This window comes from Triturus cristatus, chromosome 5_2 (genome assembly GCF_964204655.1).
Source record: "Triturus cristatus chromosome 5_2, aTriCri1.1, whole genome shotgun sequence".
NCBI classification, from domain to species: domain Eukaryota; kingdom Metazoa; phylum Chordata; class Amphibia; order Caudata; family Salamandridae; genus Triturus; species Triturus cristatus.
The window spans coordinates 472225037-472247623 of NC_140588.1; the positions used below are offsets into that span (position 1 = coordinate 472225037).

The window sequence follows — 22587 nt, forward strand, 5'->3', positions numbered from 1 at the left end:
GGTTGAAGAGCCACCCCACCCGTGAATGCTCTAGGAACCAGGTTACTTGCACCAGGGAAGACAGGTGCAAAGCGATGAAGTGACATCTGAACCTCCGGTAGACTACAGTGGGAGACTTGGGAAGAAATACCTCTGGAGAAGTCTGTGAAGATGTCTGATGGAATCCAAGGGTGGATTCTTGAAGAGGTGAACCTGCAAGCAGAGGGTACAGAGTCTATGACACTCGGAGGTGACCAGGAGGCACGGAAGCACAATGCTCACCCTTGTCGAGAAGTTCAGAAGAGTTCAGGAGGACCTTGTGGCTGCAGCTGTGGGGACCATGCCACGGTGTGGAAGACCAGGAGACATTCACAAGCTGTCCTACGTCAGATGTTGGTATCCAGGTGCACCAACAAGCCTTGGTAGCCGCAACTGGCGTGGAAGATGAAAAGATGCAATTGTTGGGAACAGCAAGGTCCAGGGGACTCACCACATGCAGGAGAGTCAGAGCAGGCCCTGAGCAAGCAGGGGAGCCAACCAAAGCAGATGTCCCTCAAGAGGACCCACAGGCCGAAGGCACAGGAGTTGCAAGAGGACCTCAGGCAGCTCACCAAAGATGGAGGCTCACGATGCAAGGGATTTGAAGGATAAGATGCTGGAGGCTGGAGCTTCTTGCAACCCGAAGATCTCTGGAGTTCAGAGCCAACAAGCCTTGGCAGGGGCAAGTCGACGCGGTGCACAAGGATTTGACCCAGCGGCTCCGATGAGGGATACTGTCCTCTAAATTGCAGGGCAGACAGGTCAAGACCCTGGGAAACAACAGAACCACCACCTGTGTTGCTGAGCCTCAGGAAGTCCACAAGACGACTGGAGCAGCTGACCGGTCAGCTTCGATGCGGTGCCTGCAAATGCAGGGAAGTGACTCCTTCACTTTAAGGAAGATTACTTCGATGTCCTTGATGCCCATCGGTCTCTGGAGAACCTGAATGAAGCACAGACACAGACGAGGCAGGATACTTGCAGAACAGTAAGACCTGGACCAGCAGGAGTCTTCCTTGATGCAGTTTTGGTTCCAGGCAAAGTCCAGCAAATTCAAGTGTCTAAAGGTTCGAAGAGTGTCTTGGTTTCAGAAGTGAGTCTTGTTCCACAACAAATTTAAGGACCACCCACAGGGGAGCCCTTAAATACCCAAGGAAAGGGTTTGAACAACTCCGGGATCCCTCCTAGATAAGGGGCTGGACAGAGGGGAGGATACTCCCCTGTCCTTTGCCCAGTTTCACCCAAGATCGGGAACCAGGGATTCCTGAACTGGCTGAAACCAGTGTATGCCAGGAGGGCACCAAATGTGTCCTTCAATGCAGTCTGGTGGTGCTGGAAAGCATCCCCACACAATACACTAAGTCCTGTCTGGAGGGGTGGTCACACCTCCCTGTGACAGGAAACCTTTTGATCTATCTTCCCTGCTCGAGCTCAGCTGCGGTCGGCAGCAGCACTAGCTTGCTGTCAGACCCTGAAAGGCTGTAACCGAGAGAACAGGGGGGGCTCCTCTAAGGGGCCACCCAGTACAGGAGAGTCATACCTCCAACACCAAAATCTGTGTTGGGGTATGATTCCAACATGTTTGATACCAAACATGACCAGGTTCGGTGCAGCCATTATATAGCCGTTATATAGTTAGACATCTTGTAATGACTGATGTCCACTATATGTTTTAAAATGGCTGACCAAACTGGAGAATTGACTCCGGGGTATTCAGATGTGTCCAGCTCATACAGGATACCCTCATACATATAACCAAGTACCCTGCCCTCAGGACTGAATGGCCTACCATCGAAGTGACTTATAGTTTTTATGTGCAGGGACCTCAGATAGAGTGAAACTTATATCTGTGTTGAGAAGTGCAAGCACCATCTCACACAGGCTACAATGGCAGGCCTGTAGTCAGAGTTTAAGTGGTCTCCCATGGATGGCACAATACATGCTGCAGCCCATGGGAGACCCCTGGTGTACCTATGCCCTGGGTAAATTACTGCCATATACTAGGGACTTATAAGGGTACACCAGTAGCAAATTGTGGAGGTATTAAAGTACTTACCAAAGCCATTTTCGGAGAGAGCGCACAGATGCTGCGGTCCTCGTTAGCAGGATCCCAGCACACTACAGTCAAAACACCAGGCAAAAAGTGGGGGTAACCATAAAAGAAATATCCTACATTCCTTAGGTACACCGTAGAGTAGAGTAGAGTGGAGTGGTGTAGCGTGGATTGCATTGCCATAGTGTAGAATAGAGTGGCGCAGAATAGATTGTTTCCGATAGAGTGAAGTGGTGTAGAGTAGAATGGTGCATGGTAGAGTGGAGTGGTACAGAGTGAAGGGCATTGGCATGAGGTGGCATAGAGTGCAATGGTTCATAGTAGAATAGAGTGGGGCAGAGTGCATTGGCATAGAGTAGAGTGATACAGAGTAGAATAGAGACGCGTAGAGGGAAGTTGCGTAGAGTGCAGTGACACAGTGCAGAGTGGCGTAGAGTGGAGTGGCATAGTGTGAAGCGGTGCAGTGGCGTGGAGTGGTGGAGAGTAGAGTGGAATGGGGTAAAGTTCAGTATGCATGGTTTTGTAACGCATTGCCATTACAGACTATGCATCTTCAGATGAAATGACCATTGCATTTGCAGAGACATACAGTTTTACTGATAAAAGTATACAGCGCACAAACGATAATGTGTGGAGATGTCATCACCTAGTATATTGATTTGTTTTGATGGTATTCAAATATTTGTTTCCACCCCTTTTCAGAATTACCAGAATTGCCCCTAGAAGCCAGTATGATTGTCACAGAAATCCTCTCACTTTGTAGTCAGAGAAAGAAAAGTAAACATCAATCTTTCTGGAAGACAAAGCCTGACATTCGATCTCTGCCTTTCAATGCACACCAGATGTGGCAGCCAACACAAACAAACAAGTGCTGGGGCGGGTGGAAGGGTGTGGGGGGGGGGAGCGGGTGGGGGAACGCCGGGGTTAAATAAAAACAAAAAAAAAAGGCTTATCTGAAGCTGCCGGCTACTTTGTGGCTCGGTGTTCTTCTGCTTCCTAGTTCCAGAAGACATTGGGACAGCAACATAGACTCCCTGTACAATTCCCGTGCTGCTCCCTTGCTGCTACCAAACATGACAGCAGCACGGGGATTGACCTGAGCAGGCTGGTTCAACGCTCGCTCAGGCACAGGGAGTCTGTGTTCCTTCTCTGTGCAATACAGCTGGGTTGGAGAAACATAACTGCGCATGTCAGTTGGGGCAGCCTTAGATGGCCGACCAAAAAACATGTGCACTTAGAAGTGCTCATACCACTCCATTCTTCCTCCGTCCCATGTCACGGCCTGCCCCCTCCCTTCACACAGTGGCTCAGCCAGTAGCTGAAAAATAAAACAATAATAAAATATTTAATTTTCAGCTGCTGGCTCTTAGCCACTATGGCAATACTCCTCTGCCATTGCGAAAGAGCTGCCACGGGTGACAAGATAAGAGCAAGATTTAAAGGCCTATTTAGAGAAAGGAAGCACTCGGAATGACACTATAAATAAGGTTTGGGCAACGGAAGGGACGTACTCAAGCTGGGCAGTCTAAAACAAATAAAGCCAGCAAATAGAAGCGAGAAAATGTTAGTTACAAACCACAAAGCCAATTGTAAGTAACTGGTGGAATGCATTCCCAGGGAAGCTTTCTGAATGTCCTCAAGGTGCCATTAGCAAACCAGACAGCTGTGCTGCCAGGTAGGCTTCCACCTAAAAAGAATAAAGGAAAGAAAGAAAACAAGAATGAAGGAATGGAAGAAAGCAAGAATGAAGGAAAGGAAGAAGGAATGAAGGAAGGTTAAAAGAAGAAGGAAAGGAGGAAGGGGAGAAAGAAAGAAAGACAGGGTTGGCAAGATTGATCAAGCTTCATGTGAGCTGATGGGAAGTTGGACAACAAAGCTGTTAGACCTGGCATCCTTGGCGTGGTTTTCTCCCATTTTTTTGCCTCTGCCTCCTGTGTTTTTGGAATGTGCTGAATTGTGTTTTTGCTGTTCTAGATGCTCTAGGCACTTTGCCACTGCTGATCAGTGCCAAAGTGCAAGTGCTCCCTCTGTAAATTGTGATTATGGATTGTTGTTTCCATGATTGGCTTATTTGACTTACAACTAAGTCCCTAGTACAGTGCACTGTGTGTGCCCAGGGTCTGTAAGTCAAATGTTGCTATTTGAAGTATAATAGAAAGGAGCGGAGTAATGTTACATGCTATCCACAAATAAATGTTGTAGTACAAAATAAATTTGAGTTATTTGTATTTATTTCTTATTCTTTGTAATTCTTTGAGTATTTCCCTCCCAATTATTTCAAATGATCAATTGTTCGATAGTATTCCAATAAACTGTAACATTGGTTTCCATCTCAACCATCACATGTAAAACTGTTGCATTGTTTCATATACTTTGTTCAAACAATATTCAAAATTACAAGCATTATAATGAATCCATTCAGTAAATAATGCTCAGTGTATACAGTCGTACAGCCAATTCATATACATTGTTCCAACAGAATAATAAATAAAAACAAATAACTCAAATTTATTTTGTACTACAACATTTATTCGTGGATAGCATGTAACATTACTCCGCTCCTTTCTATTATACTTCTAATGTTTTGTATTTAAGTGGCTTTAACGGTGGGCCACTAGGAGTGAGCAGGAGACCATTAATTGTAGGTAATGACATTATTACACTAGATATTACTCTCTGGTGCACACATAGCAGTAACCCTCATTGTTGCTTTCATAGTAGTAAATGTTGCTATTTGGCCTGCAGCACTGATTGTGCCACCCACACAAGCCGCCTTTCAAAGGGTTTTCAGACCTGCCACTGCAGTGTCTGCGCGCAGTCTGTACTGCCATGTCGACCTAGCAAGTGCACCCAGTTGCCAGTCCCTAACCTTCCCTTTTCTTGCATGTGAGTCACACCTAAGGGAGGCCCAAGGTACCCCTGGGGCAGGGTGCAGTGTATATGAAAGGTAGGACATGTACTGATGTGTGTGACATGTCCTGATAGTGAAATACAGTGTATTTCTTTTTTCACTATTGAAAGGCTATCTGTCCCATAGGATAGAATGGGCGTTTATTTATAACATCTTATAAATACAATATCATGTTGGGACAGATGTGAATGGAAAGTTAAGTATGCCTGAACTCAGAATATAAAGATGCATCTTTTAGTATAGATCATTTTTACATTCTGTGTTTGAAAATAACACTTTTAGAAAGTGGATCTTTTCTTGCTTAGCCATCCTGTGTGCCTCTGCTGCGCTGTGTATTGACTGTCTGGTTTTGGAGTGACAGGGCTGGGGATGTGCATTCACTGTAGACAGCCACTGGGGGGGGGGTGGAGGTGTGTCCTGCCTTTCCTGGATGAGTCAGGGCTGGGCTGAATAGACCTGGGCTGCATTTAGAGTAGGGGGAGGAGATTTCCTTTCACCTGAATGACCGGGTCTGCCTTACATAATGCGGTGTCCACCTTCTGTCGGGAAGCTGAACCAAAGAGGACAGAACTGGTTTGGCCTGAGCACAGCGCTGCTCTGCTACCGAGAACAAAGAGGCTGTATAATTATTGGGGCCCAGAACCCAGAACTTTAAATCATTTATGGAATTCAAAAGGAACCATTGCCAAGGAGAAAAGCTGGAGAAACTGAAGGAGAAGTACTGCCTTACGCTGTGTGTTGTCTGGGGTTGGCCTTCAGGGGCTGTTTCTGCCAAGGAAAGGACAAGGACTTTGCTGTGTGCTATGTCCCCTGCTTGAGGTAGATCTCCAAGGGCTTGAAATAGAGCTTGCCTCCTATTCTGAAGTCTCAGGGACACAAATACTTCACCACCAGCTCCCCTGAAGTTCCTTGCTGGGAGTTCTGACCTGCCAAGAGGTGCCTGTTGCTGAGTTGGGCCTATGGAGGTTGTTTCCGCTGTTGGGAGCTGGAAAAGACTCGCAACTACGAGAACCGTGATGCATCCGCACCTGTTTCCGACTCATCGCCGTCGTGCAGGAAGAATTTCCACACATCGCCATCGTGCCGCTGAAAAAAACGACCCATCACCTGCCTGCGGCTACAGAAATCGCCGCACGCTGCATTGAGTGCACCGATCTAAGAAGTCCGAGATCGTCGCACCGATTCCGACGCAGACGATTGCTGTGCAGCTGCAAAAACCAATGCATCGTGGGACTGTGGCTGGAGATACCAACGCAGCGCCGTTGCCGCAGCTGCCGCATCGGGAAGCGACGCATCCCCGATCCCCAGGCATCGCACCGGGGCGCCATGTCTACAGGGACACCGGGGCCACAGTAAGAAACTGACGCATAACTTCCTCTTCAGTAAGGAACCGACGCATCACCTCCCCTGCTTGGCAGTAAGGAACCGACGATTCACCTCCCTTGGAGTAAGGAACCGACGCATCACATTCCCTGCTCGTAAGTAACCGACGAATCACCTCTACTGCAGCTGTTTTTGTTAATGATTTTGACGCATCCAAGGTACTTTGTCTTGAAAGTATCGCATCTATAGTTTGCTTTGGACAGATCCATTTTTTTCTTCTAAAAAGTACATCTCGATTGCTGTATTGTGGATTTTTTGTCATTTTGGTTTGGTTTGGTTTAGATTAAGATTACGTATTTTTCTAAACTAGCATGGTATCCATTTGTAATGTTTTCATTGTATTGCTGTATGTGTGCAGAAATGCTTCACATACTGCCTCTGAGATAAGCATGTCTGCTTGTGCCAAGCTACCAAATGGGTGAGCAGTGATTATTTTAGAAGTGTATCCCCCTTACCCTGACTAGGAAGAAGGGTCCCTACTTCGACAACAGTGCATAGCATTGCCAACTAGAGACCCCCATTTCTAACACAAGGCTACTCCAAAAGGATTTTTACAACAGCATTAGCAGGAGATGGGATCTGATAAAGCTGGATTGTGCTCTGTGCTCACATGCAAAGATGGCACTAAAGTAATTTTAAAGTAAAAACAATAATACTGGCACTGAATGTAAATACCTTGTGTGTGGTGTGTGCAATGCAGATTTGCTTCTTGTGAAAGAGCAATATGCAGCCTTCCAAAGTGATGTTAACAAGTGGCTTAAGCAGACTGGTCCATTGCTCGATCCTGTATGCTGTAGTGGGTGGAAGCAACCTGTGAATGCCACAACAAACCAATGGATGAAGCTAGGTGGCTGAAATGCCCTTTATATAAGTATATTATGCTCATAATGTTAGTAAAATCAAAAGGTCTTGGCTAATGCCAGACCTTCTGACACCCTTATGCCATCTTTAATTTGCTGCCTTCATTTTATGTCCTCCAACTGTCGTGGCTGTGTTTGTTATTCCAGCACAAACATCCTTGTGCATGAAAGTGAAGCAGGCCATCTGTCACAGGCTCAGCCTCACTATCCAAACCACACAACCACTTGTCGAATTATGTCATCTAATAATCTAATCATATCACTCTAAAGGCCAAAGATTTCGACTACTTCACAACCAGGTGCTCAAACGAATTCTTGGTTTTTGGAAATCAAACTATCAAAACGTACTCTCTATATAATTTACTGGCTCCATTGATTCCGAAATTATATGGGTCTTCCAGACTACCTATGAAAATATTGTAGTATATACACCAAAATCAGAGTTTAGATAATTGATTGCACTAAAGTAATGTCAATTTCAGGTGACTTATGGAGTGTGGTATTTTTGGGGCAGTCCTTTCAGTGAGACCTAGGACTGACACAGTCTGTATATGAATAATGTTGGTAACTAAAACATTTCCATCATAAGTCACTGGTTTTCTATTTAGCAGTTATACCAGGCATACAGGCCATGCGTCTCCTGAGCAGGTTGTCATGGCTCATCATGTGGGAATGCTGAGTACATGGGACGAAAGGTAACTAGTCACAATATCGGGAAAAAAAATATCGACAGCACAGAATATCGAGTTTTTGATATCGAATGGACAGAATATTGAATTGCAAAAATATAGTGGTGCAGAATATCAAAATGCAGGTAAGAAATATCGAGTTCTACAATATCGAAGTTAGTAATATCGTTTTTTTTTTAATTAGTTATTTAAGTGATAGTATATCTGTTAAAAGTATGTATTATTTTTGTAATATATGTTTGAATTTTGTAAAAGTAATGAATTGTATGTTAATTAATTTTTGTGTAATTTAATTCCGTAGCGGGTCGTGGGTTTATAGGGGAAAAGGGTGGGAAGTAATTTAATTGTAATTAATTAATTAATTATTTTATTACTTAATAATTTAATATTCAATAATTTATATTGTTTATTACGTTAATGACATTATTAATTAATAATAAACTGATTAATAACAATTAATAATTCATTGTTAATTATTTATTTTGTATTTGTTTTATTAATGAGTAAGTCATTAGATATTAATTATTAGCAATTAATTTGTAAATATGTTAATTATATTAATTGTAATTGGTTAATTAATTGTTAATTAATTATATTAATATGTTACAATATTGTAGGTGATGTTTATGGGGAAAATGGTGGGAGGTAAATACATTTTTACAAAATAATTAATTGTTAATTAATGTTCATTATATTGCAGGACTGGGTATATTAATTTATTCCCCTACGCTATCCAACACTTTCCCTACTGTTGCACTCAATGGAGTGGGAATAGTAATTTTTACCCTCCCGCTATCCATCGCTTTCCCTACTGTTGCACTCACTGGAGTGGGAATAGAAATTTTTACCCTCCCGCTATCCAACACTTTCCCTACTGTTATACCCTCCCGCTATCCAACGCTTTCCCTACTGATGCACTCACTGGACTGGGAATAGTAATTTTTACCCTCCTGCTATCCATCGCTTTCCCTACTGTTGCACTCAGTGGAGTGGGAATAGTAATTTTAACCCTCCCGCTATCCAACACTTTCCCTACTTGTCACGAACCGAGACCCGGTGAAACGCTGCTCGCAGTATCACAAACTCCCGTTGCGCGATACGAACGCAGCACGAACTACACTCCCCAGAAGGCTCAGCGGAGCCTGTCTCACGTGATCCAGGTTATGCAAGGCAAAGCGGATATAACCCAGCGCGCGCAGAGAGCGGTGCCGATGATTCCTGCAAGTTCGTCTATATTGGCTCTCCGGTCCTATCTTTGACCCGCCTTGCAAGAAGTAGCTGTTCCCGCCTTGGCAAGCTCGCTCCTGGTGTACCGACCTCCGAATCACGGCACTAGAGAATCTCCACCCACAGACACTCGAGCTCCTGGAAACTGCTCCAGCGCTCCTCTGCCCACGGAGTTCCGGGTACAGAGTGGCAGCGCGAACGGAGCGCTCCTCTGCCCACGGATTTCCGGGTACAGAGTGGAAGCGCTCTGCACCGTTTGTCTCCTTCTCAACCGTGAGTACTGATCAGACCAGCTACCGTTCCTTGTGTTCGGGAAAACACCTCCTTTTTTGTTTCCAATTATTAACCTTGTGATGCAGTGCGCTCTAGAGTATTAAGCACTGTCCCAAAGTGCTGCCCTTTACTCCTAGAGGAACTGTGTACACCTGCCTGAGAGATCCCCAGCGGGTCCCGTTCCAGACTATCACCCGTTGGCCAGTGACTCCCTTTAACCGGATAGCGGATAGAGCCCTGGGTCTCGCGCCTTCCTTCCGAGGGGTTAGAGGAGGTGCAGGTAAGAGGAGGAGGAGAGGGGATTGAGTATCAATCAAATACGGGGATAAAGATACAGTCGTGCTCATTGTGTGCTTGTGTCTTTTCAGGTTCCTTTCCCTGCTGTTCCTCCCTTTCCTTCCCTCGCTCACCTGTCTCCCGAGTCCGTGTGTATAACACATATTCCGGACTGGGGACAGATGAGAGGTGGACCCCTATAGAGCATCAGCGCCATCCTGAGGAGAGGACCCCCGGCCACCGTGACAGAATCATCGGCCCACGGATTATCACTCCTCCTGATTGCGCTGACATAGGGGATGGCCACTTTAGAAGATGTAGTGGCGGCCTTAGCCCAGGTACAGGTAGAGCTAGCCGCGTCTCGACAGGAAACGGCCGCATTGCACTCCCGGATAGATCGCTTACAACGTAATCCCTTCAATGCAGGGAGCATAGGTCCTCCTCAACCACCCCAGGTCGTGGTTGAGATTCCCACTCACGTCCCCTTGACCCCTCCAGAAAGATTTCACGGGGACATGCAGAAAGTACAGGTGTTCATGACACAGATTATGTTACACTTCCATTGTAAACCTAAACTGTTTACCACCAATCAATCACGGGTGGCATTCCTAATCTCTTACCTCACCAGAGAAGCGGCTCAATGGGCGGTCCCAATTGTCCGAAAAGACGAAGCTCTGCTGTATGATTGGGACGCCTTTCGGGCAGAGTTCGAGAGAACCTTCGATCGACGCGCCGATACCTTCTTCGCGGACCGCGATCTCCTAGACCTCAAACAAAGTAGCAACGACTTTATCGGATACCTCAACAGTTTCCGCAGACTGGTAGCCGAAACGGATTGGCCAGAATCGAAACAGTCCGCCATCTTCTACCGAGGGTTGACGGAGGAGCTGAAAGACGACATAGCCCAGATCGACCCTCAACCCCGTACTTGTGCAGCGATGGTGGAACTAGCTTCTCGGTTAGAGTACCGACTCAGAGAAAGAAGATGGGACCATAAGAGGAAGGAGAAGACCCCTTCTTCGTATGAGCAGACACGTGCTCCAGATCCTGGGTCAACCAAACCCGAACCCATGGAGATTGGTGCTGTGCGGGCGTCGATGACATTGAGCGAACGGGATTACCGCCGAAAACAGGGGCTTTGTCTTTACTGCGGTAAAAAGGGGCACTATCTCCGAGAATGCCCCGTACGACCTAAGTATGGACGGACTCGCGCTGGTCAAGCCGCCGCAGTGGCAGGCGACGGAGAGGCGGGAAACTCTCGGGCTTGAAGGATCAGGAAGGGAAGCCTTCAAGCTATCTCTCTATCCCTTCTATGGAGTCCGACACCGCCAAAGAACCTGACCATTTCTTCCTCACACTCGAGATAGTCATCAACCATACGACTCAGAGGATTCGGGCCATGATCGACTCCGGGGCCACTGGCTGCTTTCTGGATAAAGCAGAAGCCCAGAGACTGGGAGTGCAACTCTTGCCTAAACAAACACCCGAACTCGTCTACGCTGTGGACGGGAAGGAGTTGGAATCTGGACCCATACGGTAACTCACACCTGCCCTCTGGGTGACTATAGGGAGGACTCATGGGGAATGGCTGGCCCTGAACATCATCCAAGCTCCCCGGTGTAAACTCATCTTGGGGGTACCATGGTTACGACAACATGAACCTACCATAGAGTGGTCTACGAACACGATATCCTTTTGTTCCACTGAGTGCCAACAACACTGCACAGTTCCTGCTTCCTCTCCGGCCATGCTCCTGGCGTCTCCTCAATACATCGCCACGGCGGAAGAAAAAGAAGTGGTACTTCCTGAGTGGTATTACTCTTACAAAGACGTATTTGACAGAAAAAAGGCAGAGGAACTCCCTCCACATAGGGACTACGATTGTCGCATCGACCTGGAATCCGATGCCATCATACCGTGTTGTAGAATCTATGCGCTCACGGGTCCTGAAACCTGCCATCTCCGTGAGTACTTGGACACATACCTCGCATTGGGATTCATACGTCCCTCCCGGTCACCCGCAGCGTCCCCGCTCTTTTTCATCCCAAAGGCCAATGGCGAATTACGCTGCTGCATAGACTAGCGCGCTCTCAATTCCGTGACGATAAAGAATCAATATCCATTGCCGTTGATACCGGTGTTGCTAGACCAGGTGCGGGGGGCCGCACTATACACCAAACTGGATCTCCGTGGGGCGTACCACTTAGTGAGGATGAGAGAGGGGGACGAATGGAAGACGGCCTTTAAAACGCGGTACGGGTTGTTTGAATATTTGGTGATGTCCTTCGGGCTCTGCAACGCCCCTGCGGCATTCCAATTCTTCCTTAACGAGGTGTTGAGGGACTTTTTGGATAAGTTTGTTGTCGTATACATCGATGACATCCTGATCTTTTCAGCCAACCCGGAAGAACACGTCGTCCACGTGAGACAGGTCCTACAAGCACTAAGAGAACATCACTTGTACTGCAAGCTCACTAAGTGCGAATTTCACGTGACTACAGTGGAGTTCCTGGGCGTCTTGCTAACTCCCGCTGGACAGATCATGGCGGACCGCAAGATACAAGCCGTTACCAACTGGCCGCCGCCACAAACCGTCAAAGACGTGCAAAGTTTCCTGGGCTTCTCGAACTTCTACAGACGCTTTATCCACCATTTCTCGCAGTTAGTAGCCCCGCTCACAAGACTGACATGAAAGGGAGTACCGTTTTCCTGGCACCCTGAGGCGCAGACGGCGTTCGAAACAGCTCAAAACGGCCTTCACCTCTGCTCCCGTCTTGATGCACGCCAAACCCGAACTTCCTTTTATCGTGGAGGCAGACGCTTCTGACATCGCCGTGGGTGCTGTCCTGTCACAAAGACATCCCGAGACTGGGCAACTCCATCCCGTGGCATACCTTTCAAGCTGAATCCTGCAGAAAGAAATTACACGGTCGCCGAGAAGGAGTTGCTAGCCATCCGAGAAGCCTTCCTGGAATGGAGACACTGGGTGATGGGCGCTCAACATCAGGTGACGGTCTACACAGACCATCGCAACCTCCAGTTCCTGCGGTCGGCACGACATCTCACTCCCCGTCAACGGCGATGGATGCTCTTCTTCGCGGAATACCACTTCCTCGTTACCTTTCGACCAGGGACACTGAATAGGAAGGCTGACGCCTTGTCTCGCCAGGACACGTCCTGTCTCCCTTCGGTGGATCCAGAACAACCCATCATATCCCCCGATAAGGTGGTGGGTAGAGTGGAAACGGAGTCATTCATACACGGAGTGAAACAAGGTATACGGACATTTGCCTGGACATCCTGGCTTCGGAGTCACAAGGAATGGCGAATGCATCAGGGCATCCCCATGCGTGGCTCAAGGGTGTTGGTCCCAACTCTTCGCCTCCGGAAAATCGTGTTCTGCTGGTGTCACCAAGTCCCAAGTGCAGGTCACATGGGGGAACCAAAACCCTTGAAAAGGTTCTGAGGCAGTTCTGGTGGCCGTCGGTTCGACCGGATGTTCTGCAATGGGTGAAAACCTGCGCCACATGTGCCCAAATGAAGACCGACCACAGCAAAAAACAAGGTCTCCTGCTTCCGCTGTCGACCCCTATGAATCCATGGGAGAAAATATCGGTCGATTTCATTGTGGGTCTGCCGAAGGATCAAAACTGTACTGCAATAGTGGTGGTCATCGACTACCTCACAAAGATGGGGCATTTCATCGCCTGCAAACAGGTACCCACCGCGGGTACATTGGCAAAACTCCTGCTAAAGAACATAGTGCGTCTACACAGACTTCCCCTTGAAATCGTATCCGACCGAGGATCCCAATTCACCGCCAGTTTTTGGAAAGTCTGGTGTACGGAGCTGGGCATCCAATCTTCCCTCTCCACGAGTTTCCACCCCCAATCCGACAGACAAACCGAGCGACTCAACCAGACCCTGAAACAGTATCTCCGCTGCTACGTGGACAAAGCAACCGAAGCATGGGTGGACTAGTTGTGGGTGGCCGAAATCGCTTATAATAGCACTACACACGCATCCACACAACACACACCCTTCTTCCTTTCTTCAGGGTTTCATCCTCGTTTCACCCCTTTTTTGCTCCCTCGAAAGCGCCTCGCTCTTCCTGATCTACAACACAGGCTCACACAGATACACTCAACCCTCACCACAGCCCGCGCAAACCTACGTTTAGCAAAGGAGAGATATAAGACGCAGGCTGATAGACACCGCAGGCCCAATCCCGTTTACCACAAGGGGGACAGGGTGTGGTTATCCACAAAGAACATCACATTCAAGAAACCCAGTATGTTCAATCCGAAGTACATAGGCCCCTACCCGGTGGTGCGGCACGTCAACCCCGTGGCCGTACAACTACGTCTCCCGACGCACATGCGCATTCATCCCGTGTTCCACGTATCGTTGCTCAAACCCTCGCTTTGTCCCGTCAGGAAGGTCCCTCCTCCCGTGTGGGTGCAACATGAACGCGAGTACGTGGTGCAAAGAGTGCTTGATTCCAAACTGGTGAGAGGCAAGGTTTGGTATCTCTTAGCATGGAAAGGCTTTGGTCCGGAGGAAAGCTCTTGGGAGCCTGCGGCAGCAATTCACGCTTCACGCCTGGTGGCCGCTTTTCACCGCCGTTGTCCGGGTAAACCTGGGGCTGCTCCCAGCGCCGGATGAGGCGTGAGGGGGATGTACTGTCACGAACCGAGACCCGGTGAAACGCTGCTCGCAGTATCACAAACTCCTGTTGCGCGATACGAACGCAGCACGAACTACACTCCCCAGAAGGCTCAGCGGAGCCTGTCTCACGTGATCCAGGTTATGCAAGGCAAAGCAGATATAACCCAGCGCGCGCAGAGAGCGGTGCCGATGATTCCTGGAAGTTCGTCTATCTTGGCTCTCCGGTCCTATCTTCGACCCGCCTTGCAAGAAGTAGCTGTTCCCGCCTTGGCAAGCCCGCTCCTGGTGTACCGACCTCCGAATCACGGCACTAGAGAATCTCCGCCCACAGACACTCGAGCTCCTGGAAACTGCTCCAGCGCTCCTCTGCCCACGGAGTTCCGGGTTCAGAGTGGCAGCGCGAACGGAGCGCTCCTCTGCCCACGGATTTCCGGGTACAGAGTTGAAGCGCTCTGCACCGTTTGTCTCCTTCTCAACCGTGAGTACTGATCAGACCAGCTACCGTTCCTTGTGTTCGGGAAAACACCTCCTTTTTTGTTTCCAATTATTAACCTTGTGATGCAGTGCGCTCTAGAGTATTAAGCACTGTCCCAAAGTGCTGCCCTTTACTCCTAGAGGAACTGTGTACACCTGCCTGAGAGATCCCCAGCGGGTCCCGTTCCAGACTATCACCCGTTGGCCAGTGACTCCCTTTAACCGGATAGCGGATAGTGCCCTGGGTCTCGCGCCTTCCTTCCGAGGGGTTAGAGGAGGTGCAGGTAAGAGGAGGAGGAGAGGGGATTGAGTATCAAATCAAATACGGGGATAAAGATAGTCGTGCTCATTGTGTGCTTGTGTCTTTTCAGGTTCCTTTCCCTGCTGTTCCTCCCTTTCCTTCCCTCGCTCACCTGTCTCCCGAGTCCGTGTGTATAACACATATTCCGGACTGGGGACAGATGAGAGGTGGACCCCTATAGAGCATCAGCGCCATCCTGAGGAGAGGACCCCCGGCCACCGTGACACTACTGTTGCACTCACAGGAGTGGGAATAGTAATTTTTACCCTCCCGCTATCCAACGCTTTCCCTATTGTTGCACTCACTGGAGTGGGAATAGTACTTTTTTACCCACCTGCTATCCAACGCTTTCCCTACTGTTGCACTCACTGGAGTGGGAATAGTAATTTTTACCCTCCCGCTATCCATCGCTTTCCCTACTGTTGCACTCAGTGGAGTGGGAATAGTAATTTTAACCCTCCCGCTATCCAACACTTTCCCTACTGTTGCACTCACAGGAGTGACGAATAGTAATTTTTACCCTCCCGCTATCCAACGCTTTCCCTACTGTTGTACCCTCCCGCTATCCAACGCTTTCCCTACTGTTGCACTCACTGGAGTGGGAATAGTACTTTTTTACCCACCTGCTATCCAACGCTTTCCCTACTGTTGCACTCACTGGAGTGGGAATAGTAATTTTTACCCTCCCGCAATCCAACACTTTCCCTACTGTACCACTTGTTGGAGTGAAAATAGTAATTTTATCTTTTACGCTATGCAATCTTTTCAGTATTTAATGTAGTGTAAAATATTATTTACATTTTTTTTTTAATGCTTTAACTTATTATATATAATTTATTTTTATATTTATATTATAGGTCAATTTATATAAATATATAATTATATTTTTAACATTTAATTATTAAAAATATTGATTAATTTTTAATATATATGTAATAAAAAAATGCATGTTTATTTTTTTTACTTACATTTATTATTTATTAATTTTAAGGGTATTTAAGTATATTTTACTTAATTATATTTATTATTCCATTAATTTTACATTACTTTTAAGACATTTAAAAAAGTCCATATTTTAGCAAACTATATTATTTACAACAATATTTAGGATTCGATATTTTTGTACTTATCTGTTTGTAGATAGGAATTCGATATTCTGGTAGTCGATATTTTGTCGCCGATATTTTTGTAGGTCGATATTTAGCTCCTCGATATTCTGTCAGTGATTCGAGACTAATTATTGCTTCATTGTCAGTAGTGCATTGCCTCAGCCCCTAGATGCTCCTCTTTCCCTGTCCTCCTTCTGCTTTTGTGTAACAGTAGCTGGATCCTCTATTTGCAATTTCTAAAGATCTGAGACCCCAATCAAAACTTCAGAAGAGTATAGTGGGAATGGGAATAGCTTGAGGCTTGCCTGGCTTCCTTACCTAGGCCTGTGCCTTTTAACAGGCTCCTTGGTTTAAAAAGAAGAGTGTGCCAGCTATCACTGGAAGCTGTTACAGGCTCTCTGGTACCAGTGCAGTGAAAGTATGGTTACGGCCATGTCTAAGCAACGGAGCAGCAAAGCCATTTGACATCCCACCATTGTTACCTGCGTTATGCTATGCATAGGCAAAATAAATAGGGTTAGTTGACCATCTCATCCCCAAAATGTTCTCCACCCACAATGCCACTGCCATGGGGCATGTTGTGTTCAGTATCTACATGGTGTCTGAAGGTGCTTGTTGCTATCAGCGTGGCTTTAAACACTGCCCTGTACCAAACTATGAAAACTGTTTAGCCTGACTAGCACAGGCTGGGTATTATTACTAGCCGTGTAAACTTTGGGTGGACCCTAGGGTTAACTGACCCTACAACTGACAATTACATTCTTAAGACGCTCGAGGGAAAGATCCTTCGAGAGTAGCGAGAGCGACGTGTACGAATGTGTAAACTAATTGTAAGCGAAGGAGTTAGATTCATTTCATAGTATAAACTTTTTATAATAATTTATAACATATATCCCTAAGCTTCAGTAGGATGTCCAATAAAGAGAGTGAAGTAAAGAAAAAATATTTTCAGAGCCCAAATTCTCCTCAACTCATATCTCTGTAGCCAATATTCCAATTTCTCCTTTTGACTATGCGCATTGAATGCACACTAACGTATTTAGTAAACCTGTTGTATATAAATCGGACTTTGTCAAATTGATATTAAATATGAACTTTCTCTTAAGTGAGATCTATTTTTATGTGACTCACACAGTCAGTGATTCTCATGTAGAAATGTATACCCTTTGGCACACATCATATGTAAAGCTCATTAACATCCCATGTGATAATGCCACACTACGGAAAAAAATAATAAAGACAATACAAAGTATTGGAAGTTTATTAAGTTTGTTAGAGCACATGCCAATTTCAGCTGTAAACATACTAGAAGTTTGGTAGGTGTGGGCTAGTACATTTCAATGTCAGCTCTGCTGCTTTTACATTTTGTGTATTTTGGAGTTGTAGTTAGTCTTGACCTTTTGTACACAACTGTCAAAATACAAATATTAAACTATTTTGGTTAAACGTAAAATAATATAGTTGTAAATGAAGAAAATAAATTATTTGAAATATTTTCTGTTTCCAGGTGTTCACAGCCAATGAAGAATCTACAGAAGAATCAGAGGTAAGACAACATAGGAAAGCCCCATGACAGAACCTTACCTGTCAGTCTATGTTATTTTCAAGCTGTAACACTGTAAAGCATTTGATTGTTGCTCTCTTCTTGCAGAAATTCTTAGTTTAGATGGTAGTGTATGCTTATGTTTTACAGAGCTTTTGTTCTTGAACCATAACTGCAAATGAGTTATTGGATATCAGTGAATGGGTGTACATGCAGTGGCGTAACGAAACTTGAGGGGGCCCCTCTGCAAGGTACACGGAGGGCCCCACTCTGGATCTAATCAGTAGCTCTCAGGCCAGAGTACTGTGCTGAGGGAGCCCCCTGGAGCTCGGGTGTCGTGGGTTTCTTGCATGGCCCATTGTAGTTTTCCCTTTGTTAGCCTAACGGTGCACCTTATAGGCCTCATTGGTTTTCTTTTGCTCACAATACTATATAAAGATGCTGGCTTTGTGCCACATTGTACTTTTCCACGGAACCTGCATATGTTTTCACAAAATATTGCAATTGGCAGATTGCATGCACATTCCTGAGAGATGCTTTAAAATGCAAGTTTTTTATTTTCAACATAGTTTAGATTTTATTATTCATGTAAAACTGATTGAATATTTGAAGTTGTATTCATATGTTTTTTTATCTATCTGCTTTTATATAGATGTGTGTTGTTTGTTGTTTAGGGAGTGCTAAATGTCCAATTAAATTCATGAACACTTCGCTCAAATTGTTTGGACACTAAACGGAGGAGTTTAGCACTGCCAACTGCCGGCTCACCTGTCTCTCACTCGGCGCCCTTCCACCTCTCGGCGCACCCGCTTCGCGGGTGCCCCTTCGCCCGTCTTGAGGAGAGGATCACACCTGACGTTTGCGAGGAGTACTGAGGAGGAAAAGCGGCATCAGGCGTGTGGCTGCAGCAGGGCTGCGAGCGTGCGGGGACTTCAATTCCCAGAAGTCCCTGCTAGACCGACGGAGAGCTTCCGGTCCGCTCTCCCTGCTGGCCCGCCCCCCGCCCTCCTGAGGATTCAAAACACCTGTTTGCAGCTAAACGAGTGGGACACTTCGCTCAAATTGTTTGGACACTAAACGGAGGAGTTTAGCACTGCCAACTGCCGGCTCACCTGTCTCTCACTCGGCGCCCTTCCACCTCTCGGCGCACCCGCTTCGCGGGTGCCCCTTCGCCCGTCTTGAGCAGAGGATCACACCTGACGTTTGCGAGGAGTACTGAGGAGGAAAAGCGGCATCAGGCGTGTGGCTGCAGCAGGGCTGCGAGCGTGCGGGGACTTCAATTCCCAGAAGTCCCTGCTAGACCGACGGAGAGCTTCCGGTCCGCTCTCCCTGCTGGCCCGCCCCCCGCCCTCCTGAGGATTCAAAACACCTGTTTGCAGCTAAACGAATGGGACACTTCGCTCAAATTGTTTGGACACTAAACGGAGGAGTTTAGCACTGCCAACTGCCGGCTCACCTGTCTCTCACTCGGCGCCCTTCCACCTCTCGGCGCACCCGCTTCGCGGGTGCCCCTTCGCCCGTCTTGAGGAGAGGATCACACCTGACGTTTGCGAGGAGTACTGAGGAGGAAAAGCGGCATCAGGCGTGTGGCTGCAGCAGGGCTGCGAGCGTGCGGGGACTTCAATTCCCAGAAGTCCCTGCTAGACCGACGGAGAGCTTCCGGTCCGCTCTCCCTGCTGGCCCGCCCCCCGCCCTCCTGAGGCTTCATAACAACATCCTACTCCCGCAGCGCGGGACGCAGCCCGGGCGAAGACGGGGCAAAGACAGGGCCGTTTTAGGCCATTAGAGACCGTGTAAGACCGGACCGGGCCATTCCTCTTGGCTTTTAAGTTTTGTGTCACATTAGTTGACCTTTTTTCCCTACTCACACACAATTGTAAAACCCCTCTCACACAATGTTCTCGCGAGAAACTAGGAGTAAGGCTACTAAGATCTCCAAAAAGGCTACAGGCACCCTAGATGATTTTATCACCAGGACCAATCTCTCAATTGATAATGAAATAACTAAACTTCAGCACAAAGTCTCAGTAGAACTTGAGAGTGCTAGGAGGCTCTCATCTGAATTTGCGCTTGGAAAAAAATCTTCTCTAGGCAGTATTGCAACCTCTAAAACGCCTGATCGCATTACTGGCACAAAACCAATTATAATTTCGGCTGAGGTTCACTCAACAGCAGATGAAATAACTCCTTTTAATTATCAGGAACCTCCTGGGCCTTCTGTTAGAGCCGAAACTGGAAGCCTATCACTGCTGAATTTTCCAAAGGAGAGTGCTGAGGATATCGTAAATGAGGAGACCTGTCAGCTACTAGCTGAGATAGAGTCTAATAAAGGCAAGTCATCTGCCAAGGTTGCACCAAAACACAAAAGAAAACGCAAACACCTAACCGCTTTTGCTAGGAAAAAAGCAAAAGTAGCTCTTAGCCATAATATCACGGGGGGAGCTCCAAGTATGCCTATTGCAACAACTGACATTGTACACGATGTAGCCCCAGCAACTGTAGAAAATACTAATGCTATCACAGATGAACAAATCTTTATCAGCATGTCTGATCACTCAGCTAGTGAGGGGCAAAGAGTCTCGTCTGATATGGCAGAACAAGATGGTGGAAGAGAAGAATTTTTAAAAATAGTTTGGGAGACCCTAAAGAGATTACTTAAACCACTAGAAGTCAGGCTTACTGACATTGAGAACCAACTTCTTGAAGTTGAGAAAAGTGTTATCACTTTGTCAAGTTTAAGCCTTAACTGTACTGATGTGCCTAGAGCCATCCAACAAACTCCAGTTCTCGCCCCGGACCTAACAATAAACACATATTCATCGATTGTGCAGCAAAAAAAGGAGGGGATAGTAGGGAATACTAAAGCCAAACAACCAATTAGTAGTACTAAAGATAAACCTAATTCAACCCCCTCAACTTCTACTGCTGTAAATGCTACCAGTAAACCTTTTCAGAAAAAGCAGGTACATAGTAAGACTTCTCAAATGCCAATTGTTCCCTCTACCCACTCCTCCAACCAGAGCGTATTAGTCCCAAATAAATCTCGACCTAATCCGCTTGCATTTTCCCATATTCCTTCTGTAAGCAATCAATCCCTGCCAGATAAATCTTCTATAAATACTACTCATAAGTCAAACCATCAGTCTAGCCACACGCATGGTAACTTTAGAGGAGGGTATATAGATCTGCCCCCAGACGCTAGTCCATTTGTAGTCGTCCTCACAGGGGTACCAGAATTGGATAGCCAATATGAAGAAAATTTTCAATCTTTAAAAAATAAAGTGATTTTTTGGCTAGACAAATATAAACCCATTCCTAACCAGATGAAAAGTAAGATTCTTATGGTTAGGAGGGTACCATGGGTAGGGCCAACGGCCAAATCAACCACGGGTGACTGTATTGTCATATCCTTCGAAGAACCCCAAAGTGCTGAACTAATATGCAATTGGAAATCGTACGGTGTGAATCCTTCCATCGAAGCTAGACCCTTACCATTTTTTTACCCTTTACCTAGACCCATTCATCATGTCCCCAAGTGGAACTATGTCAACCATTATTATGGCAGTGCTCCCAATTTGGCTAGACATGGTGATTATAATATGTGGTCTGGCATTACCACCTCCAACAGATTTAGTTGCCTTGACGCTGTCGATTGACTTGCCACTATGCCTGACTGTATCTCTAATTTATATGACACCTTCTGTAGCATGGATAAAGGTAATACCAAACTAAAAAATGTACTACATTTGCATGATGAAGATCAGACCATTAAGGTTAGGATGCATAGGACGGTCTCAAATCCCCAGAACGTGGAACTATCTTACAAAGCCAGAGATGTATGTTATAGTAAAGCTAAGGGTGGCCCGGCTGGGGGATCTAATACCGTAGTGAAAGAAAGAGTCAGGGATGCAGAGAAAGACATGCTAAATTCACAGCTAGGCATTTTATCTAAACAGTGTGTAGTCAATCCCTCCAATGTCACCCAGAGTCTATCACCTCGTCTACTTATTTTATCTTGGAACATCGCAGGTGTTTGTAAGAACTTAAAAGACCCTGACTGGGCAGACTATATTGACATCTGTGATATTTGTCTGCTACAAGAAACTTGGGCGATAGAAGTTCCACATCGGGTAGGATTTAAAACTTATGGCATTGAGGCAGTACAGTCCATTCGAGGAAGACCATCGGGGGGCCTATTAATTTGGCTAAAAATCACCTTGCCCATGCAGGTTGATCTTGTTGACACAGGCTCTCCGGATATCTTGGCCCTAAGGGTTACTCCACCCTGTGGAAACAAATGTTACATAATTAATGTTTATAACAGACCGATTGGCCACTCCAAGGTTTCACCAACATTTGAAGCCCTGGATCTCCTCTTGAAAAACGTAGTTGGAGACATCCCGGTTATCTTGGGAGGAGACTTAAATTGTAATTACGAACCTGTTCTGGGCATTTCTGATGTGTTTGAAGATGAGGACCAAGCGTATAATATCCCTCAGCTTGGTACCTCAAAATCTGTAAAATACTCCACATTGGCTAGCCAATTATTAAGACTCACCGCAGACCACGGCCTTAGAGCAGGAAACGGCCGTCTCCCATCGGACTTGCAAAAACAACCAACCTTCTCTAAAGCTAAAAGTAGTCTAGATTTTGTTCTTGTTTCTCTTAGCATCTGGCATTTTTTGATCGATCTGAAAGTAGTAAGCAGGGGGGAAAGCGATCACTATCCTTTAGAACTTTACATCAATATGAATTTGTTTAGTGATACTTCCATAACATCAACTGTAAGTACGTGTGAGGAC

At 46.4% G+C, this 22587-nt stretch overlaps 1 protein-coding gene across 1 annotated transcript in view; it reads left to right on the forward strand.

Annotated features, from left to right (window-relative positions):
- Positions 1–22587, forward strand: part of VPS41 (VPS41 subunit of HOPS complex) — an 828363-nt gene that overhangs the window by 70393 nt on the left and 735383 nt on the right. Inside the window, exon 2 of the mRNA XM_085607440.1 lies at positions 17750–17788. Within this exon, the coding sequence (XP_085463566.1) occupies positions 17750–17788 (39 nt within the window). The remainder of the gene's footprint in view (positions 1–17749; positions 17789–22587) is intronic.